A 15,613-nucleotide genomic window follows, 5' to 3' on the forward strand; every position below is an offset into this window, starting at 1 on the left:
GTGGCGATTGCACACTGAGGCCTCAGCAGCGAGCAGAGAAAGCAGACCTGGCAAAGCTCCTGGCATTTCTCATGTGCTGTCAAAGGCTTTTGGGTTCGCACGCAGAGAGCTCTGGGGCTTGAGGCAACAAAGATTGTGGCAGGGTTCAAGCAGCCTGGTGTGAAGGAGCAGGGATGGGACAGGGAAGCACTTCAGCCCAGCCTGGAACAAATCCCCTTCCTTGGCTCCCTTGCCTCTTGCTCCAAGCAGACACAGTGTTGTTGAAAAGCCCTGAGAGATTGTCTGAAAACTGATTGTGGTTGAGCTGCTCTTGTGACTGCCCACCAAGAGCTGCATTTTCTGCGGCTGCCTTGGAGGGTGGGGTGATGATTTGGGACATGCTTGCTGAAATATGCTGCTGTGACCCTGGGCTTAAAATAACATCTGGGACAGTGTGAAGCTCAGCTCTGAGAAGCCAGTGCAGGAGGGAAGCAGGTGAGCCCAAACAGCTCCTGCCCTCTGGTTCTGCGTTCACTCCAGGGGTGTCCCGTGCTAGGCAAGGCACTGCCCTGGAGCCCAGGCTGGTCACATGCTTCTGCAGCTGAGGGGTTGGAAAGCACTGGAAATGAACATTTTCCCCTCCTCCACCTTCTGAGCCAACCTTGCATAATTTCCCCTTTAGCCTCCCTAGACAGGTTCATTACAATTCCCATCCATTAATATGTAAATATGCCCTAGAGGAAAAGACAGCCTGAATTTATTAACATGAATCTTTTAACTCTTTCACTGCTGCACTTCCCTTTGTGGACAGGAGGGTGCATTCCCCAACCTGGAAAGCTGTGAGGAAGGGAGATTGCATGAAAGGAGAACCATAAGGTGCCCCAAGAGGACAGAAGGGAACCGTGCCCCTGTGGCACTCCAGGAGGGTCAGGTTTTGTTGGTAAGTGCAGAGTTGCAAGTTGCTAAGACCTTGATTCTGCCTTTCATTTCTGCCAAAGGCTTCCTGCACATGCCAGGGCAAACCACTCAACCCTTTGGCTAGCTGCTGGGAGCAGCCAGGGAAAGGTGGCAGCATCTTTACGCTGCAACTTCTGTCTCGTGCCAAGAGCAGTGAGGATGTAGCTCTGTGCTTTGCCCATCCACAGCTGCACTGGCTGACCAGGAGGATGCAGGGAGTCGAGCTCTTGGGAAAACTCCAGCATAACAAAGTCCTGGCAGGAGTTCCTGCCCAGTGGCACAGAGGCAGGCACATCTGTCAGGTAGCTGAGACCTGCAGCGTGACACAGCACATCAGGACTCCCTGAGTGCACACTGGGGCCGGGAGCCAGGGGAGCAGAGCCAGGAAAGCCTGGAGGAGCCCAGAGGGCTCACAGAGCTCAGCAACCTAGAGCTGCCCACAGCAACTATTGCCCACCCAGGGGAACTTATGCTTTGGCATTTCTCTGGGCAGAAAAAGCCTTTAGGTAGCCCAACAAATTGGCTGGCAAATTTACAGTCTGACTCTAATTTGGTTTTCACTGCCACAGTGAGATGAGGTGTAAATTCCTTTTTCTTAATTCAAGGTACATATTGACATTTAATCATCCAAATATGTGCCTCCTTTGACAATTCATTTCCCTTCAACCCTTTCAACAATTGCCTTTTCTGGCCGGGGCCCTATAAAAGATGATTCCTTGACTCTGCTGCAAAGGAAATGAATGTCTCTTGCTCTCTCTCTCTTTTCTTTTGATTGTTTGTTTTCCAGCGGGATATATTTCAGTTTGCACCATACGGATGCTGTTTGACAGGAATATTAGCTTCCACACTTCTCTGGGTTTGCAAAGTCAGGCATGGAGCCGTGTGGTCTCCAATCCCCACCCCCTTTCCCAACCCTTTCCATATGCCCTGCCCTCCATCCCACGTAGCTGTGCTGCTTCTTTTGACTTGTGGCTTCTGCCTTGCAAGCATTTTTAGTGACTCTCATCTTAATACCTCTATTAAAAAAGTTAATTAGATCTCCTCTTGAGCTAACTGCAGTGAGGGAGAGACCTCTTCTCCCCCAGTGGTGTATCCTGGCCTTGACTTGGTTCATTTTGGGCGCTCTTGCCTTTGGGTTCAATTTCTCCACGTCTGTGAGCCACCAGCCCCAGCACAGCACCAGCTCCAGAGGTGACCAGCCTGGAGCACAGCAATGCCCAGTGGGAGTGCACAGTGGGATTCCCAGCAGCCTGGCTGGGTGAAGTTTATTTTCCAGAAAGAAAGAGCCAAGAGCTTGCCACATCTAGACAGGCAGCAGGAAGAGTGGGGAAAGGGTTCAGGCACATGGAAATACTTGAAAAACTCCACCAGATGCACATGCACACACATCTTTTCACATTCCACCCTGGAATAATGTCCTCCATCAGTGCTGTTGCAAACATCCAGGGACATCAGCCCAAATGCCCTTTCCTGCACCCATGGCAATATCGCCCTCCTCTCCCCCCTCAGATCAGTTTGTCCCAATCACACACTGGATGAGAGAGGGAAAAATTAGGACGATAAGCCTGCCTCCAAGGACATACACATTGTGCCCTTGGTTATCCAATTTTATTGTAAAACTGAATTGAATAGTGCAGAGGGCATTGGAGACACCAGGCTAGCTCATCCTGGGGTGGTGGCCAACATCTGCCCAAGGGGAACAAATAAAACAACGTATTTTGGTATCAGGCCTTGCCCAAAACTTTTTAAGACATTTTGATGATCCAACTTGAGTTCAAGTACTGCTGGTATGAGAGCGTAATTTTCCATTTATTTGTAATCAAATTCTCAGTTTGAGTTTTTTGTCTCTGACAGCTTTCTCTAAAGGAAGAAAGAATATATCTGGTATGTCACTGGCCAGCCAGAGTCTGCTTTAATTCAGCAGAAATAGGGTTTTGCTGTTCTTGTGTTTGATGCAGGTTGGAATGGGAGATGATTAGCCTTGCAGCCCTGTTGTATGAGGCAACAGGCTCTAATGCATTCCTGGAGCGGGATGTATTGCACAAATGGCAGCTGTGTTTCCCCCACAGCTCATCTGATTCGGCTTGGCTGGCAAAAGCTTGGCACGGCACACGAGCCACAGGTGCAAAGATCGGGCTGACTCAGGCCGAGGGAGAGCCCAGCCGCGGTCAGAGAGCAGAGGCTAAAGGACGCAGGAGTGTCACAGCTGTAGCTCCTGCACGTGTGTGCTCGGCTGCCTTCCTCCCAGGCAGGCACACTGAGCAAGGTGTTACCTCCGGGTGAACAGGGCAGGGGAAGGCAAGCTCCTCTCCAAGTGCTGCCCTCTGTGAAATGCAGTGACGGGGCAGAAGGGCTTGAATCACCACTGGGCCCCTAACCTTACACACACCACATCCAGGTCCACATCGGGATAGCTGAACACCTCCAGGTCTCTGAAGCAGACTCACCTGGCACTGGCCGGCATCTGTTTGCAGGAAATGCCCCGAGCATCGTTGCTGGCATTGTGGTTTGGACGCTGCTTCTGTTTGAAAGCAGTCCAAAAGGGGACTTTGGGGTGAAATGGCTGCTCGGCGTTTGGCTGGTGGTTATGGGGAGACCCTCCTGGGACACTTCAGGGCTGTGCATTTACTCCTTAGGCTTTTAGCCGAAAACAGAGTTCCTCTGTGTGAGGAATTACATCGAAGAGCCCTGTCCACAGAGTTGCATCACAGGCAGGTGCTGTAGTGTTTCCAGGGCTCTGCAGCTAATGAGAGGCCGATTTCTGACAGGGGAAGCGTGCCCGTGAAAGATCCGTAGTCAGAAGGACCAGGGGGACCCTGCGGAGCCGACCTCGGGCCCTGCTCAGTGCCCCCCGCCGCGGCAGGCAGCCCAAGGGGAACAGAGCAAGGGGACAAAGGAGGGGGAATGTGGGAATGTGCGCAGCGTGTGCCCGGCCTGTGTGCGTGTGCCTGGGTGTGTGTGTGTGTGTGTGTCTGTGTGTGTGTGTGTCGGTGTGTGTGTTGTGGTGTGTGTGTGTGTCTGTGTGTGTGCTGTGTGTCTGTGTGTCTGTGCAGACGGGCGCGTGCCCCGCAGCATGTGCACGTGCAGCGTGCGCGACCCGGAGGGGTCCGTGCGGGGGTGACACGGCGCTGCCCGGCGGTGACAAAGGCCCGCCGCTCTCCCCCATTCACAACGCGCGGCCGGCGGGCGGCGCGGACGGATTTCCTTTTTTTTGTGAATGGAGGCGGTGACGTCGCCCGGCCCGCGCGCCGCCTCCCCTCCATTCATGCGGCCCCGGCGCGCCGCGAATGGGCGGGGCGGGGCGGGGGCGCGGGGCCCGAGGGGCGCTCGCTCCCCCGCCATGGTGGCCACCGAGGGGCTGCGCGAGATGGAGGGCAGCGCGCTGCGCCGGCTCGTGGGCCGCGACGAGGCCGGGGCCGGGGCCGGCGGCGCCGCGCGGTGCCTGGTGCTGGACTGCCGCCCCTTCCTGGCGCACAGCGCCGGGCACATCCGCGGGGCGCTCAACGTGCGCTGCAACACGATCGTGCGGCGGCGGGCCAAGGGCGCCGTGAGCCTGGAGCAGATCCTGCCGGCCGAGGGCGAGGTGCGGGCGCGGCTGCGGGCCGGGCTCTACGCCGCCGTCGTGGTGTACGACGAGCGCAGCCCGCGCGCGGAGGCCCTGCGCGAGGACAGCACCGTGGCGCTCGTGGTGCGCGCGCTCCGTCGCGACACGGCGCGCGCCGACATCCGCCTCCTGGCAGGTACCGCCGGGGGGACACCGGGAACGAACGGCGGGACACCGGGAACGGCGGGGGGAGCCGGCCGCGGACAGCTGCCCCCGCCCGGCAATGGGGCTCCGGGCTCGCCGCGCCCCGGGCCGGGCGCTGCCTTGTCCCGCCTCCGGCCGTCCCGCAGAACTCGGGAGCCGGCGGGAGGGGCTGCGCTCCCGGGACGGTCGCAGCGCGGCCATGGGCCCCGAGCGTGGGTGCCCGGGCGGTCTGAACCGGCTCAGGGGCATGGGGCGGGAGCTGAGGGAAGCGAGTGTGTGCGGGGAATCCCCCCACGCTTTGTTTGAGTCCAGCCCCGCGGTGCAGAGGAGGTGTTTGTGCAGGGTCAGGTAGCCGCTGTCACGGCGATGTCCCCTTGCAGCGGGCTGAAAAGCCGGGGATGCCTCTGTGCTCCCTCTGCGACTACAGCAGGGATCAGGGCTTCCCCCCGCTGCCGTGTGTTAAATGGGAAGCTGTGCGCATTTGGAGCCGCTGGTCCTGAGAATTGCCGTGAGATGATTTAGGGGCGGGGGATGCTCAGCTGGGGTTCCTGGATGAGCTCTGTGGAGCTTTTTCTTTTTTGTTTACAGCCTGAGAGTCAATTTATTCCTTGGCTTACTTACAGCAGGGGTGAGGATGTGTATGCAGAGTAGCAAATCCATTAAGAGGCTTGATAGATGGAGGAACTCGCACTTCAGTTGTACTAAATACAGTAAAAGCAGCAGGAGCTGTTCCAGGGATGCGATACGATGTGCTGCTGCGGGAGTGCCTGCACAGCAAGGACTCGCTCAGGAGCAGAGCTCCTTCACCGTGAGCCAGCGTGGTGCTGGAGCCACGCGTGTGGCAGGAAATGCTGCCCTGCTTCAAGGGTGGCCTTTGTCAGCTGAGAGCTTCGGGTGCCTCTGTGGTTCTCGTGGGAGGTTGGTTGGAATGGGAGCCCTTTTGAGGAATGGGCCCCGAGAGACTCAGTCTCAGCACTACAGTCGTCTTGAGTTCCACAGAGCCACTAAAATGATCTTGCTCAGATTCCAGGAGAACTACGCTAAGCCAGAGCTGTGCATGCCCAAGTGCACATTTGTTGGGTGCAGGTCACGATGAAGATCCTGAAGTGTTTTGTGCAGGTCAGGCTTCTGCCAGGTTCCCTGTGAAGCAGCTTGGCCATGAGCACCTGCTCTGCCTGGCTCCTGCACCGGGCAGGGCTGGAGTGAGCAGCCAGGAGCTGCTGGATCAATGAATCTGATGAGATTCATTGAAGAGAAACATTTGAAAAGGTCTCTTTCACTTTCCAAGAATAATTCTTTCCAAAATGTTTCTGCCCATCAGCCTGGGCAGCTTTTCCCTCTCATGGTGCGATGACCCCTGCAGTGCAATATGGTAGATGCAGGGATTTTAGGACCAGATCCCTGGAGTTGTCTAACAAAGGCTCTTGGTTTTGGATGCTCTTTCAAATCGAAGCAGTAGGACTGTAAAGGGATGTCAGGCCAGGGAAATGAAGCCTTTGCAAAGTGTCCTGGCTGCGTGGGAGGGACAAAGCAAATGCAGTGATAAATCTGCACGGTTCTGCTTTAAGGTGCTAGAGCCCTTCCTTTTGTAGGGGGAGGAAACCACAAAGGACATTGGGATGCTGGCAGTGTGGGGCTCTGGCTGCCCAGGGATTCCTGGGCTGCTTGAGAAGCTTTCATCCATTGTTTTGAGTATCCAGCCTTGTTCAGGGCAGTCTCAGAGCTAAGGCTGGATAAGAAGGATGTGTCCTGCTGTATGTAAGCCAAAATCTGCAGGCATAGGTGCTGCAGTTGATTTGAGTCTTCAGGAACCATCCCGGGAGTCAGGGCTTGATCTAGCTGGAGTCCTGTGGTGATAGTAAAGTACTTGATTTTCATTGATTTTGAGGCTCAAAGTCAGACCTTAAAAGGATGTCAGGGTTGTTGATTTGATTTGATTGAGAGAAGGAGATCTCACCAGAAGTCTTTATCGGCAGGCCAACACCGCAGTTTCCCTGTCCTGGGAACTCAGGGGGTTTGCTCTTGTTTTGTCTGCCATGACAAAGCCCTGACATCCCCTGTGCTTATCCCCCTGGGAGCAGGGCAGAGGAACAAGCTGCTCCATGTTCAGATTGCACCTGTGTCCTTGGGAAGCAGCAGAACCTCTCTCAGAGGGCAGCTTGGCTGCACCTGGCCAGAGCCAGGGCTTTCCTGGTCTGTTGTTTTGGGAGCTCTGAGCTGGAGGGTCAAGCTGGGAATGGGAGACCTGCAGGTCTTTTTTGACAAAATGATGTGTCAAGAGAAGATGAGAACTGAACCATCTTTGGCCTCGGAGCAGCTTTTCCCATTTAAGTCTGAGTATGCTGGAAATAAATCCTCTCTTCATTGTCTCAGAGAGCAACCTTGGCCTCAGTCTGGAGTTCTGGCTGGCAGTATGCAGGGGACCGATCCCTGGACCAGAGACTTTGGGTGGCCAAGATCATTGCTCTTGGTGCTCTTGCTCCAAGGGAATGATGGGGCCTCAGGGATTCCCCCCTTGCTGCCAAGAGCCTGACTGCTCCTTCTGGGGCAGGAGACCACTCTCCATCGCTGTAGCATCATCTAGTGGCCAAGGGCATCTCTGGCTGCGCCGTTCTGCAGTCCTGTGAATGCGGTCTGGGATAACACTTTGTGCCTCTCTTCTTGCAGGGGGCTATGAGCGCTTCTCCTCAGAGTACCCTGAATTCTGCGCAAAAACCAAGTCCCTGAGCAATGTGTCACCCCCCACCAGCGCTGAGCCCCTGGATCTGGGCTGCAGTTCCTGTGGGACCCCCTTCCATGACCAGGTATGTCTAAAAGCCCAGTGCTTAGCTATCTTGACTGCCCTTCCAGCATTGCAGCCTGCTCCAATGGGAGTCTCTCTGCTCTCCCTCAGCTGGGGCTTGTGGAGCCAGAGCCCTGCTTCCTTTCCTCTCATGGGAAAGCATGGCGGTCCTCCTAAACCCAGGGTGTCTTGCCCACAGAGTGGACAAGCCCACATACTCTTAACCCACACCTGCCTGTTTCTGAACAGGACAAAGAGAGGGAGAGGAAGGGCTGACACAGGTTTAGCACCTCAGGAAGGCAACCTCTGCTCCCTCTTCTGAGGGCCCTGGATCAGGTGCCAGGTTGCTGCACAGCTCCATGTTTCCAAGCCATCTGGATGTGTGTCCTGCCTCCCACTGTCCCCTGGCCAACCTGTTGTTTTCCTCTGTCACAGGGTGGGCCTGTGGAGATCCTTCCCTTCCTCTACCTTGGCAGCGCCTACCACGCAGCCCGGCGGGACATGCTCGACGCGCTGGGCATCACAGCCCTGCTGAACGTCTCCTCAGACTGCCCCAACCACTTCGAGGGGCACTACCAGTACAAGTGTATCCCTGTGGAGGATAACCACAAAGCTGACATCAGCTCCTGGTTCATGGAGGCAATCGAGTACATTGGTGAGTGCCTGTGCAGAGACGTGTCTGTTGGTGGCACCGGCGGGAGGGAGGTCAGCCAGCACCCGCCGGTTTGGTGAGGGGCTGGGCCCCGGTGGCAGGGTGTGGGTCTCACATCTCACCCTTGTTGCCTTCCAGACTCAGTGAAGGAGTGCTGTGGCCGTGTCCTGGTGCACTGCCAGGCTGGCATCTCCCGCTCGGCCACCATCTGCTTGGCGTACCTGATGATGAAGAAGCGTGTCAAGCTAGAGGAGGCCTTCGAGTTTGTCAAGCAGCGCCGGAGCATCATCTCCCCCAACTTCAGCTTCATGGGGCAGCTGCTGCAGTTCGAGTCGCAGGTGTTGGCCACTTCATACGCAGTGGAGGCCGTCAGCCCCTCGGGGACGCTGCGGGAGCGGGGCAAGGCCACCTCCACCCCCACCTCGCAGTTTGTCTTCAGCTTCCCGGTGTCTGTCGGTGTCCATGCCACCCCCAGCAGCCTCCCCTACCTGCACAGCCCCATCACCACATCGCCCAGCTGTTAGCTCAGGGCCGAGGCCAGCCGGGCAGGCAGTGCCAGGCGTGCAGGGGCGCGGAGCCCCGTGATGTTAAGCAATAGTGCCGGACACTGCCATTCACCCTGGACTCGGCATCTTTTTCGTAGAGAAATTTCTTACCTCATCTTGGTTTGTTTGCTTTTTGTTATGTTTTGAGAGCACGAAGTTGTAAAAGCCACAAACCTTGACACTGTCCAGGCTCTTTGGGGGAGGAAAAAAATAGTATACTGGGTTTCCTCAAGTGCCTGGTCTTCACGTGTTTCCATCCCTATTTTACTGTCTTGTTTTCCCATGTTTGTGGCCCCAGCTCATCTAGGTTGACAAGGGAGCATTCCCTGTTTTTATTGTGCAGCAGCCTTCCCTCTTGCAGAGAGACCTGTGTGTGTGTGGTGGGTGCTGCTTACCTGAGCCAGGTACACTTCGGACTAGCAGAGCTGCAGGCAGGGCCTTGGTGCGAGCAGGAGTGGTGGCACAGGGCTGCCTGCACTCAACCTCAGCCCTGCCAGTGGCTGGGGAGATGAGGCACCTGCCAAGTCGCCAGCTGAGCCTATTCCAGGGGAAGAGCAATCTCTGTGGTTGAGAAGTGGTTTGGAGGGAGAGATGTAGTCTGAAATGCCTCTTTTCTTGCCTCTGTGGATCGCTGGTTTCTAGAAAACTTAGGTCCAATCTCCTGTGGCTTTAAGATGAGAAATAAGGGATTGGGGCAGCAGTCTGGGCTGCTTTTGATTACTCTGTTCAGTTTCCTCTCCACCAGTCCTACTGCTGCTCTTCCAAAAGAAGCAGGATGGGGCATGGGCGGACTATAATAGGGAGGGAAGCTGTGGGGTGGAGGACAGGCTGGCCCAGAGGTGTCATTCATCCAGCATTTTCAAGCTTCTCCCACCTCATGACCAGCCGTTTTCCTGTGCTGAGTCTTGTTCACCTGTGCAACATTTCTGCAGCTTTTGGTCCAAGCCTTGAAAATGCCTCATCTTCAACCCACCTGGAGCCTTATTTCCCACCCTACCTCTGTCCTTCCCTCCAGTCCAGTCCAACACACAAGATGCCTGTGTGGCTGATGTACATATGTATGGTTTTGTTTTTTTGTTTTTTTTTTTCTAGAAATTAACTTTTTATTTATTGCCTGAGGGAGGGAGAAAACATTGTTTGGAGAAAATAAAAATAAAACTGTTTTCAACAGTTTGGCTGGAGCAAATTTGTCCTAAAATTGAGACAGAGCAGCAGGTTGTGCACACATTCAATTTTCACACAGCAACTGTTAAAAATGTATTTATTGACTTTTAAACTATTACAAGTATTGCAGATCAGACATTTAGCCAAGCACACTTATAGATCAAACTCAGTTGTTACAGAGATGTTACCTAAAGTCCACCATGTAGGTAGGCTGAGAAACTGCCTATCATCTTCAACTTTGAGAGAGAAGGTAAAAGAAGAAATAAATAAATGGTATCCCAGCTCCAGGTAATTGGCAACCAAGAGAGGACAAATACAGGGCTAGTTATGAAAACAAGTTACACAAAAAAGGTCTAGAAATTCAACCCCCAGCTACATTGCCATCTGGGTTGTCAGAGAAAGCAATTAGGAATGACAATGCACAAGCTCTTGGGACTGCAGCACAGAAAATCCCCATTTCAATTTCCAAAGCTGAAGCAAGTTCTGCAGATGTTAAGAAAGTGTCAAAATTATCTTGTAGTAACAGAGATTCTAATAATCTACATTAGTAATTAATGGGACCAGCACTAAAACTTGCCACCAACACGTTCAGCAAGACCGATACATCAAAACCAGTCAGATAATGTGACTTGACAGGCATATGTGTCAGTGTAATGGAAATGCATCTGCTTCCCATGTCCCCTACAGATTCCCAGGCTCATTCACCTTGCTTCAGAGACTTTTAACACACATACAGTGTTCCCTAATCCCCTGGGTTTCATATTTACTCTGTTTAGAGTGGTGGGAACACTGCCACTCCCTCTCTGCACATCTGTCCTGCCACTCTTGGAACGACCAGGAGAACATGCTCTGGACTGTGCCAAGCCGCCACTTCTGATCACCAATGGATTCAAGTCTGTGGAGGTTCACAAGCCAGTTGCTACATGAGGCAAGAACTGAGCATGTGCTTTCCCAGGTCTTCCCTATCCAGGCTGCAGCATAGCTTACGTTGCTGCACAAATATTCAGTTTAACATAACTGAAGCATGCATTAGATGTGTGTCCTCTTGGATTTCTGAGCTGGACTTTCTGCAGCAAAGCAGCATGGAAACAGAGAATCCCACTGAAAATAATTCACATATTTCCTGACATTCAGCTTCTGAGAATGATTAGCAATGTTCAAACTAATCTGTTTTGTGGCTGGACCCTTCCTTTCACCCATCTTGAAAAATCCTATTCAGGGCAATTTCTGTTAACAGTCCCATATGGAAATTGCAGACAGTGCATTAAACTGCTGTCCTTGCAGGGATGCAGGAGGCTTTTTTGAGATTTGCCACTGTCTTAAGTAGCTGACACAGGCCACACAGTGGCACAACATGTTTGCATACCTCAGCACCTCACACATTCACAGGGAGCAGACACCTCCTCCAACCTAGAACAAACAGTAGGAGCAGCTGGTTTCCAGAGCCAAGAAAGTGCCTTTCTCCAGGAGCTACTCCCTCCCATACAGCACATCCCTTTTCTGTGTCTGCTGGCCACCACAGCCAACAGTGCAGAACATTTTGCAGGGTTTTCTCTCTGCTTAAGTGTAGAGTTTTCTTTTGGGGTACTCCCATAACAAACAAGCAAAGTTTAAGTTTGCAGGCAAAATAAATTCCTGCTGCATAATGCAGTGGGATTCAATTGCATCACGTGCAAACACTCGAAACAGAGGTTAGAAAATCAATAGTGACTGCAACATGGTGGAACTAGTACAAGAGGTTTGTAACAGTCTCTATGGAGCTGGGATCAAACACAACTGGTAGATAAAAATAAGAATGAAAAAATAAAATATACCTTATTAAGGTACTGTACTGTCTGCTTTTAATCCTAACAAAAGTTTTGTTGACAGCAATCAGACTGCAGTGTCACTCTGCACCAGGTATCTAAGTCATCAGTCTCACGGAAACAGTTTCAGCAATGGAGAGCAGAACCCTCCTCCTTTGTTAGGTGGTGACTTTTCTTTCTGTTTTGCCTATTAAAGTTCTGTTGCAAAACTACACAGAAGTTTCAAAATGCTGCCTCAAAGGGACACTGACAAAAATCAACAGGCCTGAGAGACACATTGTTCTTGGTGCCAGCAGAGACCAAGATCTGTCCCTGGTCTCCCAAGCCTATGAGGGCCTAGCCCAGTGTTCTTACACCCTCAGCTCCTACTGTGCCTCCCACCAGTGATCCAATGCTGCAAAATGAGCATCCCCATATCAGGGGACTGCTCTTCTCAGGAGGTCCAAGACTTCATTTCTCAGGAGGCAGCAACTGCCTGGTTATGGGGTCAGAGCACTTTTAAGGTCCCATTGTAGTTAACTCCCCCAGCTGAAGCAGCAGCCTCTGTACCGTTAACAGCCTGCCAAAAGCACCATGACCGGGTTTTTAACGGGTAACTTTGGTATTGATGGGCAGATCCTCACTTTGTTTTGAACTGTAAGAGCAGCTATGACAACATCTGCTACTACTGCACAGGTGTCTACAACACGCAGATGCATTATCAGGCCTGGGTATTCCTCTGTGTCTGGCCACAAACGGATATGAGATCACGTCATTACGAGACAAAAACCACTGCAAAATGATTTCCTCACACAGCACCTTTACTCTGCACAGAACATCAGAAACATTAACACTGGCAGTTCAAAGATACTGGAAAGTAGAATCAGAGTATGCTGTGTTGGAAGGGACCTATCAGGATCATTGAGTCTAACTCCTGGCTCTGCACAAGACAGCCCCAGGAGTCACACCATGCGCCTGAGAGTGTCATCCAATATCAGGCTTGGTGCTGTGACCACTTCCCTGGGGTCCCTCTGGGTGAAAATCCTTTCTCCTAATATCCAACCTAAATCTGCCCTGACTCAGCTTCATGCTGTTTCCTCCAGTCTTGTTACTGGTCGTGGGAGCAAAGATATTGGTACCTGCCCATCCACTTCCTCTCGTGAGGATGTTGAAAACCCCAATGAGGTCTCCCCTCAGTCTCCTCCAGGTTATTTTTATACTCTAGAAGTTTCAGCCTGCAAAAGGAATCCAGACTAGCCATTAGTTCAACCAGCACATCGGAAACAACAAGCAAGAACAGCATCCGGTGCGGGCTCGGTGGGGTTTTCCTTTTTAGATTTGTTCTTGTTTTTGCAAGATGTAAAGCTTTTAACTTTCACGCCCACATTAACCATTTTGCTCACCTAAGCAGCACAGCTGTTTCACCATTTAAACCTATGTCTAACTGGGGATGGAGAGCAGCACTCGCTCTGGTTGCTATCTGAAACCCTAGAGCAGATAGGCACATCCCCTCACTCTGTTATTAACTAAATGAAAAACAAACCCCCAAACTTAAATGGTGAATACAAAGCTTCAAAGCCTAGTGGTGATCTTTGCAATCCTCTAACACTATGAAACAAGTAGCCAAAATACAAGCACCCAATTTTATCAATGAAACTTGTTTAAAAGGACAACTAGGCTAGAGCCTGGCTGGGACTTTAAAGCTACATATTTAATCAGGTCACAAAATGAAGCGAGAACCATATATCCACTGTCAGCTCAAGAAAAGTAAGAGTTCAAGTTCTGTTGGAGTATTGCTATTTCTAAGGTTTCCTTTAGAGATATTACAAACAGATGATGTTCAGGTAGCCATACTGCATCAAATGACTGATTTTACAGTGGGTGATATTTCTTGTGAGGATGACTTGCTTCAACATTAATGCCTTAACGTTAACAATAAAAATGTCATGTCTTAATGCTGAAAGTGAAATGCTCTTCAGGATTAAGTCTGTTTTATACAAACATGTTGCAAAGCCCCACTTGGGGGGAGCATGTATATTTTTATGAACTAAGAGCACGCTATTCTGCTGCTTTCTTGCTTTAAGGGGGATAAAAACTGAATGCATGAACTGGATCATCAGATACTAAATAGTGCTGGTTGATGTACCACATGTTGTGTACAAAGGAACATTTTTTTCCTCCAGAGGTTACATGGTCAACACTGAAGCACATGTCCTGGTATTGGTTGTTAGGAAAAAAATTAACAGGTCTTGATCTTCAACCTTCTCTGAAACTGTAAAACACCACAAAAAAAACACAGTTTCTATTTTTGTTAAATCCATATCCACCATGAGAGGGACTTTTGAAACTGTTTGATGCTGTGCTATGCAATGCTTAAAAATAACTTTCTCCTACCCAGCAAAATAAACCTGGGAATTTGGGAAGAAGGGCATTAAGTGAATAAATCCTAACTTCGTTCTCTGGTATACCTGCAAACAAATCTGCTTGCCAACTGGTACTTTAAAATTTTGTTCTCATCAAAATGTAAAATTGATATTTAAAAAAAATTATTACTTTTGTAAATCCCTTAAGCTCTTCAACTGTGATGTCACACACAAAGATGTGACAGGAAACTGCTGTAATACACTCTCCCTTACCAGTCTGAAACCCATTTACTGGGTCTCATCTTACAGGGGAACATGAACCAGATGCACCCTCCTGTATGAAATCTTCTGACTTTTCACCTGCTTCTCCCAGCAAAACCACACCCTGCTGTAACTGGAGAACATTTTAAAGCTGCATTGTACTTAACAGGAGCCTTACAAAATGTTCTTTTAGAGATGCCAGCAGAGGGCACGGACCTGTTTCATGAAGTTCTTCTAAGCACAAGAGCTGGTTTTACCCTTGCAAACACTTCCCAGGGCTTCCCCCAGAAAACTCACACAGACAAGGCAGCAAACTGACATCATTTGTTTCCACTCTAAAGTTCCACTCACTCGTGTTATCGTTTGCTCAGAGGTGTGAAAAAAACCCCAATATTGAATAACTTGACCTAGCCCCTCCTCAGATGAAATTTATATTGCATTGTTAATGATTTCAGTCGACTTGACTTTGTGCAAAATATCTTCAAGAAAGTTCTGGCTCAACTTCAGAATACAAAAGGAGAATAAATAGGATCTCTTGAAAACAGGAAATGAATGGTGTACGCTGAAAAGAAAATTATGGGCTTAATGTAATTTATCTGCAAATAAAATAACTAGAAAAGTAGTGTCTGAAATTTTAACATGTGAGATGGCAGCGATAAAGATTTCCATTTGCACAATAATGTTCCCAAGGTCTAGATCAAAACAATATTATTTTACACATGGTATCTGCAGAGACTAGGAGCCTGAGATATGTTATTAAAAGGCAGTCCCTTGTAAACTTTCCTCAAGAGGAACAGTAGCAGTTGAGTATGCAAGAGTTACTCATTATCATATTCATCAAGACAGCAATACTTTATAAAAGACATACAGCTTATTTCCAGGATGTTAAGAATTTTATGTGATACTGATTTTCTGAAACATGTATCCATCCAGTCCAAGATTGAAGTCACATCCTTCTCTACTGCTCTGAAGCTACTAGGTCTTTTGTTCTGCTGCTGTTGCTGTCTGTGAGGGAGCCTCTGGTTTCACAATCTGGTATGTAATGAGATATTCAGGGTATGCCTGAAAGTAAAATAAGAGAAAAAAACTGGTTTATGCAAGGGTAACTCACCAAGTTCCAGTTTTTGCATTTCACTAAACAGTGACCAGGAAGGTCACCACAAGAAACAGCTCTATGTTCACAGCATGCAAGAAAAAGTGGGTATTTCAAACCCAGCCAGCACTATGTGCAAAGGCCTTTACTGGCAGTAAAACACTTGGCCTACCCAAAGCACATGACCCAGTAAGTCATCTGTCCATCTGTCCAGTGTTTCCTGGAGACAGCTGATAGCCTGTTCAGCCCCAGAACAAAGCTAGAGTTGATGGAGGGCAGGGTCCC

The 15,613-nt window shown here is 50.5% G+C and overlaps 2 protein-coding genes across 3 annotated transcripts in view; one reads left to right on the plus strand and one right to left on the minus strand.

Annotated features, from left to right (window-relative positions):
• The first annotated feature begins 2,263 nt into the window (after window positions 1-2,263).
• DUSP4 (dual specificity phosphatase 4) lies at window positions 2,264-9,705 on the plus strand. Of its 2 annotated transcripts, XM_041480095.1 has the most exons (5): window positions 2,264-2,270; window positions 4,258-4,676; window positions 7,352-7,488; window positions 7,902-8,121; window positions 8,257-9,705. In XM_041480095.1, exons 2-5 carry the CDS (start codon window positions 4,277-4,279, stop codon window positions 8,640-8,642), a joined length of 1,143 nt encoding a protein of 380 aa, XP_041336029.1. In that variant the 5' UTR covers window positions 2,264-2,270; window positions 4,258-4,276; the 3' UTR covers window positions 8,643-9,705. The 2 variants fall into 2 exon arrangements, with proteins under 2 accessions (XP_041336029.1, XP_041336028.1); XM_041480094.1 differs by lacking the exon at window positions 2,264-2,270 and having other exon boundaries at window positions 4,277-4,831; window positions 7,339-7,488; window positions 8,257-8,642.
• A 202-nt stretch (window positions 9,706-9,907) lies between these two features.
• TNKS (tankyrase) overlaps window positions 9,908-15,613 on the minus strand; it is a 128,805-nt gene continuing 123,099 nt past the window's right edge. Inside the window, exon 27 of the mRNA XM_041480096.1 lies at window positions 9,908-15,297. Coding sequence (XP_041336030.1) covers window positions 15,211-15,297 — 87 coding nt within the window. The 3' untranslated portion in view covers window positions 9,908-15,210. The remainder of the gene's footprint in view (window positions 15,298-15,613) is intronic.

The sequence above is a fragment of the Pyrgilauda ruficollis genome, unplaced genomic scaffold (assembly GCF_017590135.1).
Source record: "Pyrgilauda ruficollis isolate IOZ18807 unplaced genomic scaffold, ASM1759013v1 scaffold5, whole genome shotgun sequence".
Lineage (NCBI taxonomy): Eukaryota > Metazoa > Chordata > Aves > Passeriformes > Passeridae > Pyrgilauda > Pyrgilauda ruficollis.

Excerpts from the sequence above, each read along its gene's own strand:
- DUSP4 (XM_041480094.1), top strand. The coding sequence starts at position 4,277 with ATGGTGGCCACCGAGGGGCTGCGCGAGATGGAGGGCAGCGCGCTGCGC. Across the intron at positions 4,832-7,338 it reads GCCTCCGGCCGTCCCGCAGA|TCTCTTCTTGCAGGGGGCTA; the intron begins ACTCGGGAGCCG and ends ACACTTTGTGCC. Across the intron at positions 8,122-8,256 it reads GGAGGCAATCGAGTACATTG|ACTCAGTGAAGGAGTGCTGT; the intron begins GTGAGTGCCTGT and ends GTTGCCTTCCAG.